Genomic DNA, 20252 nt, shown 5'->3' with positions numbered 1-20252 from the left:
CTGCTCTGCCACCGGCGCCTCTATATCAGGTGGGCACGGACTGTTTTCAAGCCCAATACACCGAAGGAATGCACCACAAGTAAGTGTCATATTTGCAGTCTTGTCAGTCTTTGACAATAACTGCTCTCATCAAGCCGTTTTTAATTACTTTTTTCATTTCCTTTAGAGATTGGTGCCGAGAAGGGATTTCTCCTCCTCTGCACAACAAATCATAGGTTGATTCTACCATTGATTTTTTCTGGCTATTACTGTCCATTTCCTTTGGGAGGTTGTCTCATTCTCAAGCCCTTATAAATATTGGTTCTATTCAAGGTAATGAATCCATCTAGTTATGGACTGAATTGAATGCATTTTGCATCCACATTGAAACTAATTGCAAAATTTCGTTTGCATTATTTAAGGACCGTTTTAAAACTTTATATTCCCCTGTGGTCACATCAGGACGGGGGAGTCCTACACATGAGAGACCCCATTTTTGGAGAATCGGTAGCAGTTTATCAATTGGTTCAAGTTTTACTTACTGTCGGTGCATTACAGCCTGGTAAGACATATTTAGCAAAAACTCTTTTCAACTTATTTTTTCTCTTCATATAAAAATAAAATTATATGATTGCTTCTGTACAATCTTGTTGTGACTTTTAGATCTTAAATACCAGTTGGTTGATATTATTGATATTATGTATTGTCAACCAATATGCTATAATAACTTTATCTTTATGATGATGTATGTATTTACTATTATATATTTTTTTACTGTTTAGAGTCTACTACAAATTTTTGCCATTAAACTCCTGAAGAAGCTCGTATGAGAGCGAAACATGTGGAGCGGCAATTTTTCACGAAACCATTAAGTAGCACTATGTTGCTGTACCTTGAATGTACTGTTTTGTGGATCTACCACCTTGTGTATTATATTCTTATGATGCTATCTCATTTGTTTGAGACATTGTTTTTTAATTCATGATGGTTCTAATAAAAGTATAGATATTTTATATAAAAAAATAGTATGATTGTACAGATTCATTGACTATTGAGTATATTGTTTACTTAAACAGCACCTTAAAAGTCCCTGGAGTATTTTTTAAATACCCCTCCCCCGCCAAAATTTGCCCTTCCATTTATATTTGAAACATGGGATGTGGTGCTTTTTGTTGACTACATCTGCCCTTATTACTTTATCATGGAAATCTCCAGTGATCAATGTTGCATTAGTAAAACATAAACTTTCCTCGATCATGGTCAATGAAAAACTGACCAGCATCCTCAGAGACAAGCAAGCCAGAATCCAAAAAGTGTGGTCCCCCTGGATTAGATACCATCAGGCCCCATAGCTACCAGGAATTAGGTGGTTGGGGGCCTTGGCCGAGGGAATTGATTCCTGCTTCTTTTCTCTTATTTAATTCATTTTACCTTTCACTTTTTCTCTTTTTACGCTTTGTGACATTTATCATATGGATGAAAATGGAGAGTCCTAGAGCCTCTCACATTTCAATATCAATATGGGAGCTAGGTAAAGTGCCTTGAGGTGCTAGATCAACCCTGGTGATAAGTGCTCGTATATCTGGTTATGCTGCTGCGTTAACGTTGGATCGTCTGCAGTAATGCAGTAATGTTTGCAGTAATGTTTTTTGAAGTAATGTTCCTGATCTGTTTATGATACAGAGTAATTACAATTATCTTACATATACCCTGGGCAAGCAATAGCCTAATTTGGTTGGATTAAACTTTTACAATTGGTTTTTGTATTATATTTACAATGATCTGACACTTGGTTACCCTTGAGGGTGCATTGATCTTTCTATATCTGTATGATACTGTTTGTATTCTAAGAAGTATGTGAAACTTTTGATTAAAATCTATTGCAAACAAAATTCAGCTAATAAAGTACCTCATAGTTTACTCTTTATTTTTAGCAATCCCTATTTAGCATATATAGCATTATATATCCATAGCACCCTTTTATACCAGACCTTTTAACATACTGATGTTTTTAAACATACAGTAACCAGAGTTTTTCTCGCTGCCACCTCTTTTATCTGCGTGGGGCTCCTGCCCAGTGCCGCCCACTGGCCAGAACAGCGTGTGATGCTATATGCATCTTATGTATCCTGTAGATCTAAATATTACATACCTTAATCATTCTGTCCCAATTTTGCCTGAATTAATGGGTGCTTTATACACCTTATATATTTTGACAGGGTTGTGTGGCCTGTGCCTCACTCAGCCTAGGACTCACCTGCTGATTCCTTTGTTTATTGATACAGCTGGGAAGACTTACTTATGTGTCCTCTATGAACGTGCATACACCTGCTGTTACTTAAAAAAAAATATATTTTCTCCATGGACGGAATTTATGGTAAAGGTTTTGCTGTATTTCTGCCGATGCTGTTCAAATTTGACAGTCAGTCTGTAAATTTGTGTATCCTCGAGAATGGAAGACACTGTTGTTGTTTTCCCCTTGTTTATAGTATACGTTGGTCTTCCATATCCAAACTTTGTAGATGTTCATAAAGTTATACTCTTGGCATGAGATTCTTTTTTTATATTTGATCCACTTTGATGGCTAAATGTCCTATAACATGAAACCGTCTTTCATGTTTATTGAGCCATCTATAATGACATCTATTATATCCTTCTAGTAGACTACCTCATCCCTTCTTTTTTCTGCAGGGGCTCCCACACCCCCCGGGGTGGACCCACTCCTCTGGACTGTGGCCTATGTTGTTGCTCTGGGTTAGGGTAGCATATTCATGGGGGGATCACACTTGCTATTACAATGTTATTACCTAATTATGTCATGTGAGTTTTATTGTCTGTACTTGTCATTCATATTATTTTCTTCCTCTTTTTGTAGTATTATACAATGTCTCTGTTTTTTAAAAAAAAACAACATATATATGCAAACAAAGCTCCTGAAGAAGCGGTGAATTACCCGCAAAACATGTTGAGCATGCCAATATGATTGTCACAGGGTGAACTGGTGCTATCATCTATCCCAGATGCACCTTATATGAGTGAATTTGCAGAGCTGTTTTAGAATTTGTATATTTTAAAATGTTGTTGTTAATTCAATAAAATGTTATTTGTTTTATCTAGTTGTGTATCCCAAGTGTTATGGTACCATTAAAGTCCACTATAGCCTCAAACCACAAACGCTCTTTATTTTTTTTCTGGTGTTTAAAACTATTTACTTTGCTAAACGCTAGTCATTTTAAAGAAAGTCTTCCGAATTTAGTGATTGCTGATATCAGGGGATACTCTTGATATTTTAAATGGCTGGTGTTAAGTTGAAATGAAAACAGATTTTTGGATATTAAATGATCAAAATGAGCATTTAGAGCAGCAACAATATACAAAATTTTAGGTTGAAGATTTATACAAAAAAAAGTTGAGCCTTACCCAGAAAAAATTGAGATAGGAAACTGTAAATTGCAGGGGGGTGTACTTGCCAATTTTGTTTATATTCAATGGTGAAAAAATCAACTACCTATGATTTCAACTTATCTTTCAGGTCCAAAGTAAACATGGCAGCACCTCCAGAAAAATTAAATGTGGAAGAGCATAGGACCATAATCAAGTTCCTGTTTCTCCAATGAGAGGGTGCGAAAGAAAGATCCAAAATGAAATGTCACAAACTTTGGGTGACAGTGGTCCTTCATATGCAACAGTGAAATGTTGGGTTGTCAATTTTAAAATTGGCCATTTCGGTGTTGAAAATGAGAAACCCACTGGAAGGCCTGTTTCTGTCTCTGTGCCTCCAAATGTGAAAGCCATCCATGACATGATCATGGAGGACCACCGAATATCAGCCAAAAGTATTGCTACATATCTGGGAATATCACGTGAGAGAGTTTGTGCCATTATTCACAATGACTTGGAAATGAGAAAGCTTGCAGCAAAGTGGATCCCAAAACTTTTGACAATCGAACACAAGAGGAAACGTGTGGAGATATCGTTGGTTGTTTTGGAACATTTTGGAAGAAATGAGTCAGAGTTCTTTGACAAACTGGTAACTGGTGATGAGACATGGATCTACTGTTAAGATCCTAAGACAAAAGAACAGTCTAAGGAATGGAGGCACAGTGGTTCCCCCAGGCCAAAGAAGTTCTGTGTGCAAAGGTAAGTGCAGAAGCAAATGGCAACAGTTTTTTTGGGATAAGAAGGGAGTTCTGCTGGTGGACTACCTCCAAAAGGGTTCAACCTTCAATGCATCATATTACTGTGCTTTATTGATGAAGTTGAGGCAAAATATCAAGGAAAAACTTTGAGAAAGCTCGCCAAAGGTGTCATCCTGTTGCATGACAATACCTCGTCACACACTGCAGGTAAAACACTTGCAAAACTGCCCTCCTTAGGCATTCAAGTGATGCCCCATCCATTCTATTTGCCTGACCTGGCTCCTTCTGACTAGGGATGAGCCGAACACCCCCCTGTTCGGTCCACACCAGAACTTGCGAACAGGCAAAAAATTCATTAGAACGCGCGAACGCTGTTAAAGTCTATGGGACACGAACATGAATAATCAAAAGTGCTAATTTTAAAGGCTTATATGCAAGTTGTTGTCATAAAAAGTGTTTGGGGACCTGGGTCCTGCCCCAGTTGACATGGATCAATGCAAAAAAAAAGTTTTAAAAACGCCCGTTTTTTCAGGAGCAGGGATTTTAATAATGCTTAAAGTGAAACAATAAAAGTGTAATATCTCTTTAAATTTCATACCTGGGGGAGTCTATAGTATGCCTGTAAAGGGGCGCATGTTTCCCGTTTTTGAACAGTCTGACAGCAAAATGACATTTCAAAGGAAAAAAAGTCATTTAAAACTACTTGCGGCTATTAATGAATTGCCGGTCCGACAATACACATAAAAGTTTATTGATAAAAACGGCATGGGAATTCCCCCCAGGGGAACCCCGTACCAAAATTTTAAAAAAAATGGTGTGGGGGTCCCCCTAAATTCCATACCAGGCCCTTCAAGTCTGGTATGAATATTAAGGGGAACCTCGCGCCAAAATGTAAAAAAAAAATGGTGTGGGTCCCCCTAAAAATCCACACCAGACCCTTATCCAAGCACGCAACCTGCCAGGCTGCAGGAAAAGAGGGGGGATGAGAGAGCGCCCCCCTCCTGAACCATACCAGGCAACATGTTCTCAACATTGGGAGGGTGCTTTGGGGTAGCCCCCCAAAACACCTTGTCCCCATGTTGATGAGGACAAGGGCCTCATCCCCACAACCCTTGGCCGATAGTTGTGGGGGTCTGCGGGCTGGGGGCTTATCGGAATATGGAAGCCCCCTTTAACAAGGGGACCCCCAGATCCCGGCCCTCCCCCTGTGTGAAATGGTAAGGGGTTTTGTACCCCTACCATTTCACAAAAAAACTATCAAAAATTTTAAAAATGACAAGAGACAGTTTTTGACAATTCCTTTATTTAAATGCTTCTTCTTTCTTCTATCTTCTATCTTCCTTCAGTTTCTTCCTCCATCTTCTTCTTCTTCTGGTTCTTCTGGTTCTTCCTCCGGTGTTCTCGTCCAGCATCTTCCTCCGCAGCGTCGGCGTCTTCTTCCCTTCTTCTCCTCGGGCTGCTCCGCATCCATGATGGCATGGAGGGAGGCTCCCGCTGTGTGACGCTTCTCTCTTCATCTTCTTCTCTTCATCTTCTTCTCTTCATCTTCTTTTCGGGCCGCTCCGCATCCATGATGTGAAGGGGGCGGGGTAATGTAACGGGTGACCCCGGCCCCTTCTGAAGTCACGGGGAATGCCACAGGGAAGTCCCGTCAAGTCCCTGTGCGTCAGAGGGGGGCGGGGTCACCGGGAGGCTTCGCCCCCCATTATTTAAGAACCGTCAGAAGAGGAGAAGCGTCACACAGCGGGAGCCTCCCTCCATGCCATCATGGATGCAGAGCGGCCGGAAAAGAAGATGAAGACAAGAAGATGAAGAGAAGAAGATGAAGAGAGAAGCGTCACACAGCGGGAGCCTCCCTCCATGCCATCATGGATGCGGAGAGGCCTGAGGAGAAGAAGGGAAGAAGACGCCAATGCCACGGAGGAAGATGCCGGCTGAGAACACCGGAGGAAGAACCAGAAGAACCAGAAGAAGATGGAGGAAGAAACCCAAGGAAGATAGAAGATAGAAGATAGAAGAAAGAAGAAAGAAGAAAGAAGAAAGAAGAAGCATTTAAATAAAGGAATTGTCAAAAACTGTCTCTTGTCATTTTTAACATTTCTGACACTTTTTTAGTGAAATGGTAGGGGTACTTTTGTACCCCCTTACCATTTCACACAGGGGGAGGGCCAGGATCTGGGGGTCCCCTTGTTAAAGGGGGCTTCCAGATTCCGATAAGCCCCCCGCCCGCAGACCCCCACAACCACCAGCCAAGGATTGTGGGGATGAGGCCCTTGTCCCCATCAACATGGGGACAAGGTGTTTTGGGGGCTACCCCAAAGCACCCTCCCAATGTTGAGGGCATGTGGCCTGGTACGGTTCAGGAGGGGGGGCACTCTCTCGTCCCCCCCTCTTTTCCTGCGGCCTGCCAAGTTGCATGCTCGGATAAGGGTCTGGTATGGATTTTTGGGGGGACCCCACGCCGTATTATTTTTAAAATTTTGGCGTGGGGTTCCCCTTAAAATTCATATATAGATATTGAGGGGACCCCACGCCATTTTTTTTTTTATTTTGGCCGGGGTTCCCCTTAATATCCATATCAGACCTGAAGGGCCTGGTATGGAATTTAGGGGGACCCTCCACTTCATTTTTTTTTTAATTTTGGTTCGGGGTTCCCCTGTGGGGAATTCCCATGCCGTTTTAATCAATGAACTTTTATGTGTATTGTCAGACCGGCAATTCATTAATAGCCACAAGTAGTTTAAATTACTTATTTTCCTTTGAAATGTCATTTTGCTGTCAGACTGTTCTAAACACAGGAAACATGCGCCCCTTTACAGTCATACTATAGACACCCCCAGGTACGAAATTTAAAGGGATATCACACTGTTATTGTTTAAATTTAAGCTTTATTAAAATCACTGCTCCCGAAAAAATGGCCATTTTTAAAACTTTTTTTTGCATTGATCCATGTCCCCTGGAGCAGGACCCAGGTCCCCAAACACTTTTTATGACAATACCATGAATATAAGCCTTTAAAATTAGCACTTTTGATTTCTCCCATAGACTTTTAAAGGGTGTTCTGCGGCATTCGAATTTGCCGCGAACACCCCAAATTGTTCGCTATTCGGCGAACTGGCGAACAGCTTATGTTCGAGTCGAACATGAGTTCGACTCAAGCTCGAAGCTCATCCCTACTTCTGACTATCATCTGTTACACAATCTCAAAACACACCTAAAGGGACAACTATTTGGGAGTGTTCTGGTGGCAACTAATGCAGAAAATGAGTGGTTACGCAAGCAGTCGGAAGAATTTTATTTGCAGTGACTTAAGAAGCTGCAGGACAGATGTCACAAGTACATTGACTTCCTGGAGGAATTTGTAGAACAGTGTGGCAGTTACAGCCTAAGATCACTGAATGATTAAACTCTGATTATGAATGCCCTTGATTATGTCAATGGTGTTTTAGTTTAATCCAGTGATCAGACACAGGAATGGGTGATATACACCTTTGGGTTTTTATTTTGTCTGTGCTACTGATGTGGGAAGTTACCATTCTGTTTGTCCTGGCGATCATTGAGAAAGTGAGGGGAAATTTAAAATGATCAAATTATCATCCAAGTAAGAGATGATAATAAATCAACCAATTGGGACATATGTTCTATTGAAACCTGTCACTGTGGGAAAATTTCCTTTTATATTCTGTCACTATTCCAGGACAGAACGGGAATTCTCCCCAGTGGAACAAAAACCTAACAAGAAAATAACCTTCCTAGAAATTAAAGGAGTTGTAAAGTTGTAAAGGAAGAAGTTTTTTTTAATCTTAATGCATTCTATGCATTAAGATAAAAAATCTTCTGTGTGTAGCAGCCGCCCCAGCACCCCACAATTACTTACCTGAGTCCCCATCTCTCTCCAGTGATGTCCACGAATGTCTTAGCCACCTGGGACTCTCCTCCTGATTGTCTGAGACACAGCAGCGGCACCATTGGCTCCCCTGGCTGTCAATTAAAGTCAGTTAGTTAATCAGAAGAGAGAGGTGGTGGGACTAGGTCGGGACTTCGTGTCAGAATGGACACAGGAGCTTTGACTCAGTTCGAGTACCCCCATAGCAAGCTGCTTGCTGTGGATGCACTGAACAGGTGGGAGGGGCCAGGAGCAGCAAAAAGGGACCTGAGAAGAGGAGGATCTGGGCTACTCTTTGCAAATCCATTGCAGGTAAGTATAACATATTTGTTATTTTTTTTTCTAAAAACGAGCCTTTACAATCACTTTAACCTTCCCTGGTTATTCCAAAACTGAAAAAAAAGGTTTTACCTTTACACACAGTACACATTAAATTGTGGTAATTAATATATGTTAGATAGCTAAACTGCAGATATTAAGTACATGATTGTATTAAGATGTAATTGTTTGGTTTAAGTTAAAAGTTCAGGCAAAGGTATGGCTAATTGTTAGGGTCAGTTTTCCCTAAAACCTTGATAGGCTCCTTCATAAACAGTAACACTAATATGATAACCCTCTCTTAGCTCACTGGACCAATCTGCACCTGTTCAACTCCCCCACATCTTCCCTTGCAACATCATGTATCCCGTTTGCCTCTCTCTTCCCTCTTTCAACCTATATACCTCTTATCTTATATCTCTTTCATTACATCAAGTATATAAACTTATGTGGTGTATAATGTACTGCTGCATAACTTTAGCTTTATACTGTATCATGCAACTTCTATGATTTTCCCATAAAAAAAGACTGAACATGAAAATTGTACCTGGAGTTGAAAGCTAAATGTTTAGAACTCTTAACACTAAGCTGTTGGCACCAAGAAATAATTTACTTGACCTAATAAACTTTGTAGTATCTCAGTGTACAAGTCAGTGCTCTGACTGCGCCACACATGAAGCATAATTTGTAAGATGTTTCTTATGACAGTATAGCAGGCATGAAAAATAATGGCAGGAAAACTGCTATATAGTTCTGCTTTTAAAGAATCTTAACCATGCAAATTAATTAGCTGCATTGAATATAAAATATACAATACTGAATAAACAAAACAAAAAAATAACCATTTTTGAAATGGTTATTAATGAAAGCAAGATAATGAGTTATAATGCATGAAAGGATTTAGTGGAATAAAATGTTGGAAAACTTTAAAATTCAGATATGCATTCCTTAAAAAAAATATATAACATTATGTCTTGCAAAACACTTTCATCCCTTTCAGTGATGCATCAGCTAAGGAAAAGGCAACAACTAAATAAAAACAATGAATCTGGATATCTGGAAAGTGCTAAATAGGCAGTCTAAAATGTCTAGCTTACCATTGTTATTTTTGAAAATAATGAAAATAATTTCTCTTAGGCCCATTTTAAAATATTTTGTCAGACATATATGCCAAGTAAAATGAAATCTTGATGGTCCATTGTCCCCCAAGAGTTTAGGATTTTAACTGTATTTTTACAAGAGTTGTTTGAGCTGAAATTATTGCTTTAACACATGTTTTGAAATGATTATTGCTTACAGAAAAAAAATCATCATATCTATAGTTTCATTTTACTTTTTCATAAATGTTTGACAGACAATCCTAGTAACCAGCTCTACATTTTTCCTAAAGCAGTGCAAGGCACAAATCATTCTGAATAGCACTTTGGAAATAATTAATGCTAGTGCTGATCCATATTGTTGTTGTAAATATACATCTTCATGACATACAGTATGTAGCTGCAACTGAATATTTTTTCTTCCATTTATTCATTTTAGAAATAATTAGAATAAAATATAAGAAGAAAAAATATAAATAACACATAACCTAAGTTTTCCAATAATTCCAAAAAAGTTTGAAGCCTTCTTGGCAGACTTAATACTGTACCAAAGTGCCGGTTCGGGGCAGAGTGTCATGTACCCAAGGTAACGTCAAGTCCAGCACCATATCCCACCGTTTCCTGAGAAGGAGGTGACAGCAAGAAATGTACGGGTCTCCTCTATCATGTATACTTCCTAACTGTACATTCTCTCTCTTTCTCTCTCTATGTATGTATATATATAGATACATATATATATATATATCTATATCTATATATAGATATATCTATATCTATAGATATAGATATAGATATAGATATATCTATAGATATAGATATATCTATATCTATAGATATATATATATATATATATATATATATATATATATATATATATATATATATATATATATATATATATATATATATGTATTAATAGACCAGCAAAAAACCTCTAGCATATTACTCTGTGCTGTGTTTTGATAATTATATCTGTCCCTCCTAGGACAAGATACTGTATACAGTAAAAACAGTAACATCTTTGCTGTTACTACATTAGTCATTTGATCATTTTAATTAAAATAAGGTGTTCACTATTTTTAGGTTTAAAATATTTCTCCAAGAAACAACTTCTTCAAACTGTTTATTAAAAATAATTTGTTGGTCCTTATGTATTGTTTGCTACTATTTCAAAAAAATGTAGCTTTGCCAATAATATAGCATATTATGTTATGATTTTATATTTGTAAATACAAACTTTTTTATAGATACAAAATTAAAATGGCAGGTTAGAAATAGTAAATGATGTTAGAATATGAGGATGTTACAAGCCATACTCTGCATTTGTTAATGAAAATTTGTTGATTTATGAAATGTTCCTACATTTGATTAGAATAAAATATCATGGTAATGTATGTAAGAACATTTCCGAGGTTCTTTAAATAATTTACTGGGTGGGATTAGATGATGCCCGCAATTTGATGCATCATTATGAATGTCAAGCTGAATATTGCTACATGCACAGAGGCACCCATGCAAGCATCTTGTACCATTGTTAGATCTATCCCCAGCAAATAGTGGGACATGGTGCCCATGTGATAAAATAGGCTGAATCGTATACCTTGCTGCATGAGAGCTCCAACGCCAAACCAGAAACTATTTAGCAAGGTGAAATTGTTTTCCACAACATCTGAGTCAGGGTTGCAAGGGTGTGGGTTATACCATTCATACGGGCTAAACCTGTGGCAAGTGAAGGAAAAAAGAATATTTTAAAGCAGCAGGAAGAATATATGTCCACCAACATACACTGCAAAAAAACAGAAAACAAGAAGTTATTTTAAATTGAAACAGTATTCTAAAGAACTGTCAACTAGCAGATGATAAGTATAAACAACTGCAATATTCATCATGGGAAGAGTTAGGTTATATTTGATATTTGTAATCATTGTTTATGGTTTTAGGTTTAACTATGTGTAGATTACAATAAAAAAAAAAATAGAACCTAATGATACAATTGAATATGTTTACCATAAAGAAATCAAGAGAAATCCTAAAAAATGACTCACCAAATATTAACCATATTATTATGTTATAATCGTAAATAACTATAATAGAAAAAGTTAACAGATGATATTATATAAGCGGTTAAATATGTACTATACTATATTTTAGCTTATAATTCCACATATGCTATATGGGCTAAATTAAAGGGCATATTTATAAAGCAGTGAATGTGACATTTACTAAGAATTCACTGCAGGTTAACCTTTCAGGCGCACATGTTTCAAATTCAAGTAAAAATACACATCACTCTTGCTTTTAGAACATATTCACTTATCCTAAAACTATACACATCATTCACAGTTGGCTCACTATTGCTCCAAATGATTTTGTTGATCACAAAGTTTTGTTTGGATAACAACAGCATATCTCTGCTGAGATTTCTCTCACCTGATGGAATTCCTTGAGTATCACACTTATATCAGCCATTCATTGGGTCATTTTTCATGTAATCAATAAAGATATGATGAAAACAAATGGTAATTGTAACATATCCTCTAGAGGATTGCTAGTGATGTATGACAATGGCAGATATGAAAATTATTTTGCAACATGTTGCCATCTAAAATAAGTATTATCTGAGGATCATTATAAAAACAGAAAATTTTGGTTTAAATTATATTTTGCATTGTATAAAGTACAACTGTTAAAAATAGCTATTCACAATATAATTGTAGTTATTGTAAAGGTAGTTTTTCTACTGCTATTGACTTATGAGCATCCTATTGATCTTACCAGAGACGGGCCTGTGTAAAGGCAGCCTTAGCAAAACGTTAGAAGCTTAAAGTGGTTCTAAAAGGAAGAAGGTTTTTTTACCTTAATGCATTCTATGCATGAAGGTTTTTTACTCTAATGCATTCTATGCATTAAGATAAAAAAACCTTATGGGTGCAGTTTCCCCCCCAGCCCCCCTCATACTTACCTGAAGTCCCATCTCAATCCAGTATTCATGTGCATGAGAGCAGCTGCTCTCCCAGGTCACTCTCTCCTCATTGGCTCACATTGGCTCACACATTGGCTCTTGCTGCTCTTAATCACAACCAGTGAGCCAGTGAGGAGAGAGCGGGGGCAGGGCCGAGCCACTCTCTGTGTGGGAATGGACAATGTCCATCCACAGGAGCGTGACTTTGGAGCGAGACTGCTCAAGTTCTCCCATAGCAAGAAGTTGGGGACCCAAACAGAAGAAGATCAGGGCTGCTCTGTGCAAAACCATTGCATAGAGCAGGTAAGTATAACATGTTTGTTATTTTTGACTGACCTTACTATTCAGTGTTTTAGTACTCTTCTTATAGATGGGCAGGTTGCCCAGTTCCAGGCTTACTCTTACCGGATATTTACTATAGCTCCCTTCCTTTAAGAGGTAGCTCCCTCATATTCCATTTTAGCAGTTTATAATGATGGTTATGTTTTGTCCTTTGCACTGAAGATGGTCAATATTTACATGTATAATTACCATAGTTATACGGACTGAGTCCACAAGTCCTTGCTGTTACTTCAGCGAAGTACTAATATACATCATAGACTTTTGTCCTGTATTATTGTTTTTATCTATTGCATGTTACCTTTCAGACTGCACTTAGCTCCATGGCTATTAATTTGGCTGATGAATGTTAAAGTGTTTGTAACCCTAAAAAAAATAAATTATACCCTGTTCCTTTAACCCCTTGCCGACTGCTCGCCATCGATTGATAGCGGCAGAATGGCACTCCTGTGTGAATCACTGTAGCTGTAATGCAGGCGCTTTAAGGAGTATAGGGGGCATGCGCCACGTGACATAGGAGCCAATGCACATGGCCGGTGCCCACAATGGCTGCTGGCTACCCGAGATTGCTCCTGAGAAGGGCAGAACAGAGATCTGTCAATGTAAACAGACAGATCTCCATTCTGTCAGGGGTGAGGAGACTGATCTGTTGTTCCTACTGCTTAGGAACAACGATCGGTCTCCTCCCCCAGGCAGTCCCATCCCCCCACAGTTAGAAACACTCCCTAGGACACACATTTAACCCCTTGATCGCCCCTAGTGTTAACCCCTTCCCTGCCAGTGATATTTATACAGTAATCAGTGGCTATTTATAGCACTGATCACTGTATAAATGTCACTGGTCCCAAAATATGTTATAGACACTATAACTTTTGCGCAAACCAATCAATATATGCTTATTGCAAATTTTTTCACAAAAATATGTAGAAGAATACATTGGCCTAAACTGAGGAAGAAATTCATTTTTTTTGTGGGGATATTTATTATAGCAAAAAAATTTTTTTTCAAAATTGTCGGTCTTTTTTTGTTTATAGCGCAAAAAATAAAAACCACAGAGGTGATCAAATACCACAAAAAGAAAGCTCTATTTGTGGAAAAAAGGGTGTCAATTTTGTTTGGGTACAACATTGCACAACTGCGCATTTGGCAGTTAAAACCACGCAGTGTCGTATCGCAAAAATGGCCTGGTCAGGAAGGGGGTAAATCCTTCTGGGGCTGAAGTGGTTAAAGCATGTTATACAGCACAGTGCTTGTGCTGTTCAATTTGGCCCCTTCTATCACCTGAAATACCTGGCTAATCCTGCCTTCCCCTCTGTAAACTGACTACGGTTTATCAGGGCTGCTGAGCCCTGACACCGCGGTCAGTTTACGTGCCTCCATCATACGCTGCTCTCCTGTCTCTCCTCTGTCTCTGTCTCCCCACCTCCCCTCCCTTATTGGCAGTGTGTGAGAGCAATCTCCCTGCCCCTCCCCTCCTACTGCTCTTCCCTCTGGCTTGCAAATATAATTACAAAGTAACTTGCCTAAATCACCTCTTTTAAATCACCTCTTTTATCAGGATCTAAAGTAGTAGGTGTCCATTTTTTTAAATTCTAATCCTAAATTCCTTATCTCACAGTGGTCACGTGATATTCCTATGCTGGGCGGGTGATGTCAAAGGGTTATCTCAGCCCCTCCCACATTCCTTACATCGGGAAACTTAGCAGAAGAATGTCCTGTGACTGCTCATCCATGCTGTGAGATAAGGTATTTAGGATTAGAATTTAAAAAGAAAATAGACACATAGTACTTTAGATCTTGCTAAAACAGAGGGGATGCAAGTTATTTATTATCCTGACTTCACTACCACTTTAACTCTTGTACACAGAGCTATCTTAATGATACTGTCAATGTAAGAGCTGTTTATTGAAAACTCAATAAAACTCTTGAACAAACATGTTTGTTATTTTAAAAAAATGACAACCTTTACAATCACTTTAATATTTAGTTGGAGACAAGAAATAATGATGACCTTGGACATTATGGAACAATAGGAAATGCCCCAGTGGGTCAATAGTAATGCTTTATGAAAACAGAACCCTGCAAAGAAATTTGAATTGTTGTGGTTGTTGAAATGATTGATTGGGCACAATTCACTAAGCAATATTTTACTGCATCCAACTATGTAATTCTCGCAACTGTGTAAATACATCATGAAACCATGTGGTAAGTTATCGCAAGCATCTGATATGATGCTTTTCCAAAAATGTGTAAGGTAGCCAGCAATTTAGTCATGGCTGGTATGACATGGCTTCTTTGTGTTGAGGGCTTAAAGTACCCTATGAGTTGTATATAAAGCTCCACGATAAGTGGCTAGGATAACCTGAACTTCTGCAGGGTATCAGCATCCATGAATTGATCCAGTAGTGAGTGCTCTTTAAAAGGAACACTTGAGATTTTCTTCCCTTGCTCCTCTTTTGCATTGCTTTAGATTTCAGAAGACTGGATTCAAAGGGCTCCGTCCTCTTTGCTATGCCATCTGCCAGCCTCCAGAGACAATTCCTGAGTAAAATCTAGCAGACACCTACTCCATCTTGCACTTTCCAGCCTATTGTTTAAATCAATCACTGGGGGTCTGACCATTGCCATAGTTTATCGTATAGTTATTGCAAGCTTGGACCAGTACTTAATTACTGCATGCATTTATTTATTTCCTTAAGTGAACTGACTCTAATGCCATTTTATGCAGTATTTAATGAGCTTTTTTGGTGTTTGCGCCAAATACCACATACGAGCAATTGTGAATTTACATTAATATTATCAAATGCGTTAAGTGGTCACGTGACCGACATAACACATGCGATAATATTAAAACATTTGTTAACCCAAAAAATGAAGATCCTGCTCCTTTAAAGCATGTTATACAGCACAGTGCTTGTGCTGTGTCGTTTGGCCCCATGTATCAACTGTAATACCTGGTTGATCCTGACAGTTTCTACCCTCCCCCTTGTATGCTGACCCTGATAAATCAGGTCTGCTGAGCCCTGACACCAGTGTCAGTGTATGTGCCTTCAACATCCACAGCCCTCTGTACAGGCGGTCCCCTATTTACAAACATCTGACTTACAAACGACTCCTACTTACAAACGGAGGGGGACAACAGGAAGTGAGAGTAAATCTACCCTTAGGAAGGGAAACTGACTCCTGTAAAAGAGTAATTATGGGAAAAAGGTACCTCCACTGATGCTTTATCGCCAAGGCTTGCTTCCACAACAACCCAAAATTTTCAAAATCTAATTGTCATTGGGACAGAAAGTGAAGTGAAATCTTCTGAACAGGGGCACAGACAGCAAAGCAAAGGTTACAGGGGTGATAACCCTTCCTTATGCTATCCAAAAAGCTTAAAAATAGATTTTTTGGCTTAAAAAATGTACCTGTTCGAACTTACAAACAGATTCAACTTAAGAACAAGTCTACAGTCCCTATCTTGTTTGTAACCCAGGGACCGCCTGTATATACAGCATTATTTTTATTAAGCAGTCACAGGGGGCCATTACATTAAAAACAATGAGGATTATGTAAAGATACATTGGTGGGTTAACAACCACTTTAAGTGAATTGTGCCCAATATCTTTGACTGATTTATCCACAGGATCTAATACAATGAGGTCACTAGGTATGAATCAGAGTCCACAACATAAACAATATTGCCCCTTACTATCAATGCAAGAACATGTAAAAAGAAGTCCAAACAGAGTCTTAATTTGTTTACTTATTATGCATTCAGGCTGCATAGCAAGAAGAAAAATTGCATTATTTTTTCCTTAGCTATGTTTTATCCTCATTAGTCTACTGTTTTCCCCTATGCTGTGGTCCAGGCCTCCAGTTGCCTCTTGAACAGTACTCCAATGAACAACACTGTTTAAAGAGTATGAACCTTGTTGATTATTTTTACTGTGTTGGGGCATATTGGACTGCATAACATGGAAAAAAAACAAGACTTCAATTAAAACTTTAATCAAAAGCTGCAATAGAATTCAGTACCACATACACTGTAGACTGATAACTTTTTTGCATTACCTTGTATTAGTAATGTAACGCTGAAACATTTACGTTTAATTTTAGATTACTATTTATCAATGTTTTCTATGTATTGTATTTTCAAATACAAGCTTGCCACTGGTGTCTCTAATAATTGTAAATATGATCAAATGGAAAATGAAAACATATCCCCACTTCAAAAATAAAAGATAAGCCCTACTGTATGCATGCAATGAAACAATTTAGGACATCAGACTAAAAGACAGTGACTAATTAAAGATGTTTGGAAGTCTAATTACTTTGCTAATGACACTCCCCAACTTCTTCAATTTTAAAAGCCACTTCGGAACTGAAATGCTATTCATTCCTCTCAATTGTGTGAATATCTTTCATTTAATCAAAACTATTTGAATAAGGTTTCTGTCACTTCAGAGAATTCAATTTTCTTTACAATATTCTTTCCAAGACATTAATATTCAGAGGATCAAACACTCCATTTTCACTATACTAATACAATATTAGAACACCTCCTGTCTTAAAAGCCTGTACTTGAAAAACAAAGAATTTTCATTTCACACTCTATAGATAAACTGTCATATTGTTCAGAGGGCTGATTAGGAAGGTTATAATTAAAAATATATAACAAAGAATATGACCCAATTTATTTGTCATTGTGATAAGGCTCATGAAAGTTTATTTTATTCTTAGACTGTTCAGATTTGACTTAATGCTGAAAGTTATGAAAACTGCAATACTCTCCAATGATTTCTCTAGAGAGTGGAATGTTGAAACAATTTACTGCAGCTCAAGTGTACAATACCAAAGAAATAAAACCAATATGCATTTAGATTCAGAAAAGTGTCTGGAAAATACAGAGAGACAACTGACAGATCTCTACATATCAGCCTATTCTATACTACAGATGCACCACAGACATAATACATGCATAACAAGTGAAATATATATATATATATATATATAAAATTCTCTGTCTCCTATAAATAAAATACCACTTCCCAGAATCATGGGAACTGGAGGATGGGAATCCCCCAGAATCTTTGATCAATAAATTAGTTGTGCAGCTGAAAGCCACACAATGGAGATGTGCTACATTTGAAGCTAGATGTGTTACAGTATTTGATAAAAGGAAAGCTCAGTATGGGACAAAACCCTTTTATTTATAATGTTTATTTAATGGGGTGGTGAATGGAACACTTGGTTGGTGTTTTGAAGATGATGTCAATTTTTTTCGCCTTCTCCTTTGAAGCAGCAGCTAGTACTGAGGGCATATGGTCTGGTAGTAACATAATAGAATGTCCTTTTGTCTTTTTTCTTTTGCTTTGGGGATTCCACACCTTGTGACTGGTATACTAAGCTGCCATATTTTAGAAAAGAACACTTAAAACAATAATAAAAAAGAACAAAAAACACAAACATGTCTGGCAGATTGCTAGCATATCAACTGATGTCTTCAGATAACCCTCTACCTGCTCTAATTAGTTCACATCTTAAACTCATCAGGTTCATTTCCTCTGAAAATTACCAAAACGAGCACCTTTGCAAGCACAAGGTCAGCTATACACCCTTTACCTTATGTAAACAGCAGGTGAAATATCATTAAGCTTTCATGAAACACTAGAGAAATTTGAATACAATTAGTAAAATGGCTAAAATTGTGTATGATCAGAAACAGTAAAATATATTTGTTAATATATTCTAACCTTAACCGTCACACTTTAAGAGTGTTAAAAAATATATAAGTAAACTTCATAAATAATTAGCAACATTAAATGGTAAGTACTGGACCCATGGAGGAAAGATAAGCAGCACAATGGCTTGATAATTAGCACCTTTACCTTGCAGCACTAGGGCCCTTGGTTTAAATCCTGGCAGGACACAATCTTTGTGGGGTTTGCATGTTCCCCCTGTCTTGCATGGGTTTCCTCTGGTATTCCTCCTACACTCCAAATACCTGCTCTTAGGTTAGTTAGCTACTGTCTAATATGGTCCTGGCATGTGTGTATGTACGCATGTGAGATAGGAATCTTAGATTGTAAGCTCCTTGAGGGCAGGGACTGATGCAAATGTACAGTATGAAAAAGCGCTGTGTAAATTGTTGGTTCTAAATAAATGCCTGAAATAAATACATTCTATAGTAGCAACTATTGGATATGAGAATTCTAATTATGGATATGCTTCTTGTTATAGTTCTGCAGTTGTAGGCATACATCTGAAAATTGATGTAAATATACAAAGGTAAAAGTTTATTAAAGGGAAACTTTTCACTTTAACCAAGGTCAGATGAATTTTCCTTGAAATTGTCTGGGCAGTCTAGTAAACCTGACTCAAATGGGTTGATTTACTAAAAGTGGAGAGTGTAAAATCTGGTGCAACACTATATAGAAACCAATCAGCTTCCAGATTTTTTTTGTCAAAGCTTAATTTAACAAGCTGAAGTTAGAATCTGATTGGATACCATGTACAGCTGCACCAGTTTTTGCACTCCCCAATTTTAGTAAGCCAGTCCCAAAGCATCTGCTCATTCCACAGCTGTACAATGTAATTACTGTTAGTTAGTACTTTCTAACTAACACCCCATTGGTATATGTCTGGAGACTATTCCATACAACTGAATGTGACTATTCTACACTTATTACAGACAACTCTTTTTAGAATATCCCTTTACACCAAAGATGATTCTATCTCTAAATGATCCTTTTTCCTGTCCAATCATTCTACCATCACACATTCATTATCCTTTGGCGCCATAAATTTAGACTTTCCACCTGGAAGTTCCCTACTTATCTTGATAAATCAAGGCAGTTTAAGTCTCCTTGAACTACACTTTGTCATTTATTTAGATAATAACATTTCTCATAGAGATATTCTTGTCCTCACAGGCCACATTATATCTTATGCTAATGCTCAAAACTCATAAAAACATTACTGTTTGCAACCTAATGTTTCCCAGTCTTATAGATGGCACCTGGTCCAAAAAAAGGCAGGAGGCACTGGTTTTAATGCTTTTGAAACTTCTCTTGCAAAACAAAAATTACTATATAGTGACAATACATTCTGCAGGTGAAGAAATAAAATATAACCTCTTCTTGGTAAATTGACTAGGCCTCACAGTCCGAAGCAACATATCTTTAAGGCAGAACTCTTTAAAAATAAAAATACCTCCCTTGCGGTGGGCTGTGCCCATACCACAAGGGTTACTTGCTTGTTTTAACTAGGGAATGATTAAAACACTCTTACTTACCTAATCCTCTTCCCCTGCAGCAAACAACACTGTCCTTGGCTTTGGCAGTAGACTGTTCCTCAGCACCTTTATGTCCAGTGCAGGGCTATGGACCCTGCATTATTCTTAATGACTTCAGAGGGCCTTAGACTGCTGGAGTGAAGGGGAGAACAGGGAGGAGCCTGTGGGAGTTGAGGATCATGTAGGTAAAACTGCTTTTCATGGTTCCTAGGCCTAAATGAAGTGTTTTTGAAGTGTTTAGTTTTCTGGA

At 38.0% G+C, this 20252-nt stretch overlaps 1 protein-coding gene across 3 annotated transcripts in view; it reads right to left on the bottom strand.

The window, feature by feature from the left end:
* Positions 1-20252, bottom strand: part of GRIK2 (glutamate ionotropic receptor kainate type subunit 2) — a 1356701-nt gene that overhangs the window by 276777 nt on the left and 1059672 nt on the right. For all 3 annotated transcript variants that reach the window (XM_073627000.1, XM_073626997.1, XM_073626998.1), the window contains one exon: positions 11020-11138. In XM_073627000.1, the coding sequence (XP_073483101.1) occupies positions 11020-11138 (119 nt within the window). The remainder of the gene's footprint in view (positions 1-11019; positions 11139-20252) is intronic.

The sequence above is a fragment of the Aquarana catesbeiana genome, linkage group LG04, assembly GCF_042186555.1.
Source record: "Aquarana catesbeiana isolate 2022-GZ linkage group LG04, ASM4218655v1, whole genome shotgun sequence".
NCBI lineage: Eukaryota > Metazoa > Chordata > Amphibia > Anura > Ranidae > Aquarana > Aquarana catesbeiana.
This window is presented reverse-complemented; position numbering and strand designations above follow the sequence as displayed.